Source organism: Citrus clementina, unplaced genomic scaffold (assembly GCF_000493195.1).
Source record: "Citrus clementina cultivar Clemenules unplaced genomic scaffold, Citrus_clementina_v1.0 scaffold_4, whole genome shotgun sequence".
In the NCBI taxonomy this organism is placed as follows: domain Eukaryota; kingdom Viridiplantae; phylum Streptophyta; class Magnoliopsida; order Sapindales; family Rutaceae; genus Citrus; species Citrus x clementina.
Window position 1 is genome coordinate 11,210,667 of NW_006262274.1, and position 9,369 is coordinate 11,220,035.

Genomic DNA, 9,369 nt, shown 5'->3' on the forward strand with positions numbered 1-9,369 from the left:
AAGATACGCCTGCAAAAACTCACCAATAAAGAAACCAATATTAGTAAATTTTTTATTTCAATTTATAATTTTATATGGTATGAATATAAAATGGAATCGATAGCCTTCGTGGAAAGTGAAAAACGGCGCCGTGTTACCCATGGAGTTTCTATAATAGGCCACCTCCACTTGATTGTATATTATATATATATAAATCGAAGAAGAAAAATATTATGAAAATCCAAAGCGACGAAGCAAAATAGCCAAAGAAGAAGAAAAAGCAACCGAAGCTCTCTCTGCCTCCTCACCGTCACCACAAAAACAAAAGGAAAGAAAGAAAGAGAGTGAGTGAGAGAAAGAGAGATCAAAAGGAGAGAGAGCTGAAACAACACAACAGATAACAATGGCTTCGCTGACGATGCCGCGCCCTTCACAATCCACGTCAGCTTCTTGCTCTTCGCCTATCCCCAGTCGCTGTTCTTTCGGTGACCAAAACCCAACTTTTTCATTCAGTTTCAGGGACTCTCGCTCTCGGGTTCACGTCTGTAATGCCGCCGCCGTTGTAAGCACGCCATAATCTCTCTCTCTCTCTCTCTCTCTATATATATATATTGTTGATTATTAATTTTTTATTCTTTTGTTTTTTTATATTTAATTATTTTTTTAAAAAATATTGTTACAGAGATGTGACATGGCTGAGGCATTGAATTTTCCAAATGGGAAGCCTAATATTCCAGTTCTAAACGAACGGACGCTGCCCAAATTTTTGGAAACGGCGCGTATGGAGAAAACTGTCAACAGAACTACAAATAACAGGATCAAATTGTTCTCTGGCACCGCCAATCCTGCTCTTTCCCAGGTACTTTTGTTTAGTTTTAATTGCATTTAGCTCTCTTTTTAAAGGGTGATCTAAACTTGAAATTTACCTTGTGTGTTATGTTTCATTCGAATGTTGGACTGCGTATCAAGAATGAAAAATATCAAAGTTCCTGTACTAGCTGTTTCTTATAGTGTTGAAACGAACTTCTTGTTGTCCATTTTGATTAATTTTCCTTATAAAGCAGGCTTATCCGGACTTCCAAATGTCTAAAGTCGTTTGAGTAATACTATTGGAAACAGAATTACTGGTTTTCACAATTAAGAGATCGGAACCTCTCTATTCAAGATGGTGTTTCCCAGGTGTCAATTCTTTTTGGAGTTTCTAGTATCCTAAGAAGAGTTTCTGTTCAAAACATGTCGTGGCTTGGTGTTGCTAATCACCCAGATGCTATTTAAATACACAGTTTTATTGGATTTCCATCTATAAGTTGTTAATGGGCAGACCAACCTTACTTATATTATGAAGTGCACAGTGCAGTGTGATAACAACGTTCATACTATACTTTGTAGTTACCTTTGGATGGTAGAATGTCCTATTTTAAACTTTCATTCATCTTTATTACAAGGATTCAGCTCTATTGTTGATGTTTATGGTCAGTTATGATTAGGTGTTCCTATTCTAAGGAATTTTATTAAACATATTGTTAACTAAAATGCTTTCAACTGAAGGGATGGCTGGTCCCTTGCTATTTATGTATGTTACCATCAATATAAGATGATTTGAAAATCCATTCAAATTCTTTGTTATAACTACCGTTATTAATCTAAAGCCATCAGATACCTACTTTGTGAAATTTCATGAGTTGTTTTCCTTCTTCTTTTTTTTTTTTTTCTCCTTTAGTTTTTCTGCATAATCCTTTTCAGGACAATATTAGGGACATCAGCTATGGAGTCAAATTGCAAATACTTACCCTTGTTAAACTGTCATCCTAATGTTAGCTTTTCACAACTTGTACCATTATGGTAATGTTGGCAAATAGAGCTTTCGTAGTTTCCTTATATATTTTTCATTAAAAAATTGCATTTTTCTTATTTTCTGTGGTTTGTAACGTAGTACAATTCTTTCCCAAAAAATATACGTAATAATCTTAGCTATATGAAAGATGCTTGCAATTATTTGTTCCTTCCAAAACTTCGCTTTTCCAAATTTTTTTTCCTTAAGGAGTATAAGTTTCTTCTAATACTTAAAACCTTCATTTTTGACAACTATGTATTATTGTTTCCTAGGAAATTGCTTGCTACATGGGCGTGGAACTGGGAAAGATCAACATAAAGCGATTTGCTGATGGTGAAATTTATGTTCAGCTGCAAGAGAGTGTTAGAGGATGTGATGTTTATTTGGTGCAGCCCACCTGTCCTCCGGCAAATGAAAATCTCATGGAGCTTTTGATAATGATAGATGCGTGTCGGAGAGCGTCAGCCAAGAATATCACAGCTGTGATTCCTTACTTTGGATATGCTAGAGCTGACAGAAAGGTGTGTAATCTGCCAAAAAAATTTTTTTTAAATATCTTGGAGGTAACAGATTCCAAAACTGAAAATGGAAATTTGACATACATTTGAGTGATGGAATAATTTAAAGATCTGATGAGCTCCCTATATCAATAATGCCCTAGACAATTGGATGAGCAGCTGCTCAATATCTTCTCTTTGTCTTTTGAAGTTGCATTGAAAGCAAGACAATGATATTTTGAAAATATTTCTGTTCGTAGATGCTTATGCATTATCTTTCTTGTATGGGTCTATATATATTCTTTCCAGACTCAAGGGCGAGAATCAATTGCTGCCAAACTCGTCGCAAACCTTATAACAGAGGCAGGTGCTGACCGTGTTCTTGCTTGCGATCTTCACTCAGGGCAATCCATGGGTTACTTTGATATTCCAGTGGACCATGTATACTGTCAGGTAATCAGGACAAAATTTTATCCTGGAGTAACTGATTTACTATCACTCAATGATCAGAAAGAGTATTTTTCTCTGACTTTGTTATGATGGTTTATCCTCTGCACTCTAGCCTGTGATTCTTGATTACCTTGCTAGCAAGACGGTTTCTTCTAATGATTTGGTGGTGGTTTCACCTGATGTCGGTGGAGTGGCAAGAGCACGTGCTTTTGCCAAAAAGTTATCTGATGCTCCTTTAGCCATAGTAGATAAAAGGCGTCATGGACACAATGTTGCAGAGGTAATTACTGTACTACAACTCTGCTCACATTATGTTTCCTCTTACAATTTTCATTTTTACACATTTTCTAGAAAATGTTGAAATCAGTTGCAATGATGTTTGCTTCAAATTGCTTTTGTACTGTCCCTTATGAATTCTTTCACCCCTAAAATCTCCAATGTCTATGACATGTTAACAGTTATAAACTGTTGTCTCAATAACTTGTTTGCTAGGATGCAGATAAATGTTGTGGTTTAATTTGTGGACTACTTTGAATATAATTTAGTTTTGTCAAAATGGAAGTATCACTGCTGTATTGTCCATCACAGAGTGACAGTTGTCCTATTGTTTGTGTGCATGTTCATTTCTTCCTTTACTGCTAACTTCTATAGACATATGTTGATGGAAATGAATATTTGCTCTTCTTATGTTATTTATTCTTTGGTAGGTTATTACATCGTTCACATCCTCATTATGCTTAATATTTATACTTCAGGTGATGAACCTTATTGGCGATGTAAAAGGAAAAGTTGCAGTAATGGTGGATGACATGATTGACACTGCTGGTTGGTGAACTAAACTTCATTTCAATCTAGATCATAGACCAGTAACTATGATTGGGAATGCAACTTTAATCTTGGAATATTTCTTGCATTTGTTTCTCATATTTATGTATTTGAATTTCTGGGTTGGATTTTGTAAGCAATGAAATAAAATAGTCGATAATCAATTCTTTTGGTGCTCTGTTAACCTGAAGTGTATGTGGGTGATAGGGACTATTGCAAAAGGTGCAGCTCTTTTACATCAAGAAGGGGCCAGGGAAGTTTATGCATGCTGCACGCATGCAGTTTTCAGGTACCAACTAAATTTATTGGCATTTAATCTTTTATTATGTTACTCTGCAAGCATACTATTTCCCATTCAAGTTTTTTTTTTTTTCCCTTTTCTTTCCAAGAATTTATTAAATTTCTTTCACTTGATCAACTTGGAGTATTTTTGAATCTGCTGTTAGTATACTCCCTGTTAGTTTGGTATGGTTAAGGAGCTCTTGATTCTTCTTAGAAGCAAAAGCCTGAGTAGCTAATGCTCTTCTGGGAAGAGAGATAAATTAAGGCTACGTTGATGGGACCTTTTGGGAAAGATTCTGTTATTTTCCAAGCAGAAGGTCTGCTTTGATACTAACTAGAAGTTGCTATCTGGTGCCAGCTTATTTTGCACTGTGAAATGTTTAACTCCATCTTATGATCTTTCTCTCTCCCTCCAACCCAACACCCACCCCCCCCCCCCACCCCCCCAACAAAAAAAACCGACAAAAACACCCCTCCTCTTATTTCCGATGACAACTTGTAGGAATGTTCCATGACTACTTTGTAGTTCCTTTCTACACCTGATGACAAGTTGAAGTGAATTTTCAAAGTAAACTATTTAAAAAATGCCATTAGTTAGTATTGGTTCCACCAAAGTCAGGTATTGAGAGGGATGCTCTTGAGTTGCAGGTTGGATTACAAATCATAAATTTATCAACTTGATCTCTTTTGACCCATTAACATTCCGACAAATAGATTAGATCGCAATTCTGATTCTTTTGCCATCACCTTCTGATACTTCCTTGGTCGAGCATCTATTCAACACCTGATGATGAGGAGAGGGTGACAGCCCCTAACTAGAGGAAGAACCTCGGGGTATCAAGCCAGATGAAAGCGGTGAGATGGAGACTTTCATTCTATCTACTTCAAATTCTCATCTTTTGCTCACTTTGGAAGGAGCAGATGGAAAAGGGAGTCTTTGCTTTGTCTGCTTCTTCCTCTTCCCAGGAATGAACAATTAAAAAAAAATGATTTTCTTATGTGGATTTTGTAGTGGCATCTTAGTCGTGTAGACTGTTGAAAAATGAAAACTTTAAAAATGTTCCAAATGTTTGCATTGATCAGACTCTTCTTTCTTGCATATTTTACCACTATACGCCATATTATTTATTATGAATGGATATGCAGATTAAAATTGAATTTTTATTTAGAATGCGTTTCGTGTGAACTTTATAATTGTTTCTATTTTATCACAGCCCTCCTGCAATAGAGAGGTTGTCAGGTGGCCTGTTTCAAGAGGTGATCGTTACAAATACAATCCCAGTGGCAGAGAAGAACTACTTCCCTGAGTTGACTGTTCTTTCTATAGCCAACCTGTTGGGTGAGACTATATGGCGTGTTCACGATGATTGTTCCGTAAGTAGCATTTTTCAATGAAGTCAGGGAGATATCGAGTGATGGTAGCTGCTTCAACTGGTAAAAGGCGTAGAATCGAGTAGGTCTCATATCTTTAGGTAGTCTAGCATAAGGGGAAAATTAATCTTATATGCTTTCTCATTGTTTAATTTTAATTTTCACTACATTTTTATTTGGCATTAAAGTTTCATCATGAATGATGATTCCCATTTAATGGATTGTCTTACATCTTTTATAATAATTCAATTGCAAATGTATCTTAAAGATTTGGATGGCTCTGCACTGAACTAGATAACATTTGCTTCTTGGATTAGATTGGGTATCTTGAGGGGTGGGAATCCTAAGATTGGACATGTGGAGTGGTAGTGAGAGTAGGTTGTTTACTTACACTAGAATGATAAGAATCATAATCTTATTTATATGTTTATTTTGTCTTGGATTGGAAGTGAATTTTTTTAAATTATAATTTTATCTTCATTTAAAAGACGGTAATTTTTAATTACAAAGTGAATCAAAAATATATTTATCAAATAATTATTTATTTTGTTATTATTTTTAATTATATAAATTAATAATTATTATTAATATTCTTAATTATGTATATCATAATTTTTTATTAATTTAAATTTTAATTATGTAAATTAAAAATTATTGATAAGAACAAAACAAATGAAACATTATTATTAATATTTTCTTTAGAATAAAATATTTATTATTATTAATTATTAATATCAAATAAATATAATACTATTAAAATAAAAAATAATAATAATATTATATTTGCAAATAAAGATAGTATAAGGTATTATTATTAATTCTCTACGAATATAATAATATTATTTTTAAATAATTTTAACTTGGATTACATATTTATTTTAACTACATATAATAATATTATAGTTTTTTTAAGAGATAATAATATTATAGTTAAATAAGTTTAATAATATTATTTTTAGTAAATGTAATATTATTTAATAATATAATTATATTATTTAAATAAATATAATATCATTCTTTTTAAGTGAATCTAATATTATTTTATTTTAATAAATATAAATTGTATTAAATTTTATAAAAGAAGGGTAAAAAAGGAAGATCAACTTCCACCTCCTTATGGGAGTGGGAATTTCACTTCTCACTCTAAAACTAAGTGGGACTTACAGAACAAAATTTTTACTCTCCTCTTTAAATAAGTAAATAAAAATTAGAGTAGAAAGAATTCACGTTCTCCACTCCTATTCTAATAAATAAACATCACATAAATTTATGGGACTTGGGAGTTTTGTTTGCATGACTTTCTTACCAATGCCATAACAATACCACAATGTTTGTCCTTATAAATGGAACTCCTCTTGATCAATAGATTTATCCTTGAAAAAAAAAATCAAAATCAATTAATTTTTTCTTCAATTATTTTAACATCTTATTTTCATTGAAACCTTTAGCTTTGAAAGAAAAAAAAATCGTTCTCAATTTTGAAGCTTTATTCGCAATGTCCTTAATGTTTGTTAGCACCTATCAAAAAAGTTTTTTTTTTAAAAAAAAAAGAGGTAATATACGTACTTAACACTCTTGTAATAAAAAAAATTAATTATGTGTTATTTGGGTACTAATTCGATCTGCCCATTCTCAAATCACCATGGAACCCTCTGCAATTTTTTTCTAATAAAGCAACTGCAAAAATTTTTTAGGTTAAGGTCTATAACATATCACATTTAAAGCACATGCGAACGACCTTTAAATTACAAATGTTACAACCAAATTTTTAACGAAGCAGTTTTATGCACATCCAATATTATTTTAAGCACATTCAAAATTATTTTATGATTTATTTCAGAGTTATATTTCTTTTGCTTACGAGTTTTGTCCTGTTATAACATTGATATTTACCTTTTATTATTTAGGGCCCGTTTAAGATTTATTTTTAGATGACTCAAAAGTAATTTTCAAGAGTTAAAAATTAATTTTGATATTTAACAAATTTTTTTAGAAATTATTTTTGGTAAAATCGCCTCTTACAAAAGTTTAACAGTAAGATTTACTACACACATACTGTTACTTTTAGGAAAAAGCTATTTACCCCGAATTTAATCCCGAATTTGCGCCCCGAATTTAAAACGCATCGTTTTAAATAAACTGAAAACGGCGTTTAACACTTTCCCTTTTCTTGCTTTTCTCTGTTACACATGTTTCTCCTTTCCTTTTCTTGCTTTTTTTACGAACCACACAAATCTCCTTTCCTTTTCTCTATTCCACACCGCCCCAAATCGAATTCTTTTGACGAACTGAAATCTCTTACACACTGTCCCGAATTGAAAACGATTTCTCTAACCCTCACACCGCCCCAAATTGAAAACAATCTCTCTTACCCTCATACCGCCCCGAATTGAAAACGATCTCTCTTACCTTTACACCGCCCCGAAAAGGTAACACGAACGACCCTCCTCATCCACTCACACGCGACAGTTGCCACTCACAGTCACGTGATAGCCGCCAGACCACGGCTCTGTTGCCATCACCGAGAGTTCTGCACCTGAGGTAATGAAATGATTATTTTACCTGATTGAGATTTTGATTGATTGGGAAATGCTTCTTTGATTCTTGCTTTCAATTATTTTATAATGATTTGATTTGCATGTATGTCTCTACTCTACAGTCGCCAATTGTTATTTGGTTAACTTTTTCTTTTTTAATTTTGATTGTTTTTGTTTATTGAATTAAAGCGTCAAGTTCCTATTTTGGCTATTTTCATCTGTTCTTTACCGTCCAACTTCTTTTAGTTCATTTTCAACTTGTTTTAGTAATCTTTCCTCCGCCTTTCAATTTTTTGGTGAGCATCAATTCGTTACTCTGGCTGTAAGTCAAATTGGAATAAGTTTTTTAACTTTTTTATTACTTGGATTTTTCTCTCTGTTCTGTGTTAAATTGATTATAGTTTTGTCTTAATTTTTCAATTTAGTTATTTTCTGGGTTTTTCTATTTTCAAATTGCTTAGTTTTAGGATTTTGAAAGTGGGGGTCATCTGGAAAAGTTTTGTGGGTTTAATCTATAAACAATTATTTAAAACCGAGTTTGAGATTGAGAATCGCTGCTAGAGTGGAGATTGATGAAGACAGTGAGACTAACAAGGGCAGCATGTGGGTCTTGGATTAGAAGCTTGATCAACCCACGAATGAAGAAGTTGGCAGGCTTAGAAATATGTACAGAGAAATATGCAAGCTGGGTTATAATGGTTTGATAAGCTGGTTTTGTTTGAGTTGGTGGTACTCTGTTTCCTAAAATGTTGTTCATGGTTTCCTAAAATATTATTAGTAAATTGTCTTGCGGTTGATTGTGTTTGTTGTTACTGGTGCTAGAATTGCCTTGCGGATGATTGTGTTTGTGTGTTATTGGTGCTGGAATTGTCTTGTTGTTGGAATTAGCATAAGATTTCTTATTTGTTCTGAGATCCAAAATTGTTCAGCTATGTCTTGCTACATTATTTTTTGATTTATTTTCGAATTTTTTTTTGTTTTGTAGTTTCAACATTCAATTAATCACAATGTCAATTAGCACAAGTGAAATTTGAAACTCACAGTAGCTATATAACGGTTGCAGTAATTACATGGAGTTATTAACGTCACGTACAACAAAGAATCCAAATAGCAAATTTTGGCTTTATAAAGGATGTAATAATTTTCAATGGGCAAAAGATCGTAAGCCAAGCGAAGAGAAAATTGACTTGTTAATGGAGGAGGTTAGGAAGTTAGCATTGGAGATTGAGTGTTTGTCCGTTAAATTTCAATTATTGTATGATGACGAACTTCAAACGAGACAGACACCAAGATATGATTATATTAAAATACTTGTAATTGTTGTGATATGTTATCTATTCAAGTGTTATTTTTAAGTTGTTTTAATTTGTACTATGTATTAATTAAAGACTAGTACACATGTAATAACATTTTCTTTCGAAATATAAGTTTATGAGTTATTTTACTTTGTTATGCTAGAAATTATACTTATTTCAATCGTTACTGCAACAACATAAATATAAATTGCATATATAGATGTTGATTAACTTGAATATCCCGTTTTGAATCAAACAATGACAAAAACAAATTAATACGTCAAAACACAAGTATTAAC

At 32.8% G+C, this 9,369-nt stretch overlaps 1 protein-coding gene across 2 annotated transcripts; it reads left to right on the forward strand.

Moving 5' to 3' along the window:
* Positions 1-201: 201 nt before the first annotated feature.
* Positions 202-5,505, forward strand: LOC18043596 (ribose-phosphate pyrophosphokinase 1). 2 transcript variants are annotated; one of them, XM_006436712.2, is made up of 8 exons: positions 202-541; positions 662-838; positions 2,086-2,334; positions 2,620-2,763; positions 2,873-3,040; positions 3,516-3,585; positions 3,793-3,874; positions 5,082-5,505. In XM_006436712.2, exons 1-8 carry the CDS (start codon positions 383-385, stop codon positions 5,260-5,262), a joined length of 1,230 nt encoding a protein of 409 aa, XP_006436775.1. In that variant the 5' UTR covers positions 202-382; the 3' UTR covers positions 5,263-5,505. The 2 variants fall into 2 exon arrangements, with proteins under 2 accessions (XP_006436775.1, XP_024041449.1); XM_024185681.1 differs by having other exon boundaries at positions 3,777-3,874; positions 5,082-5,270.
* Positions 5,506-9,369: the final 3,864 nt, after the last annotated feature.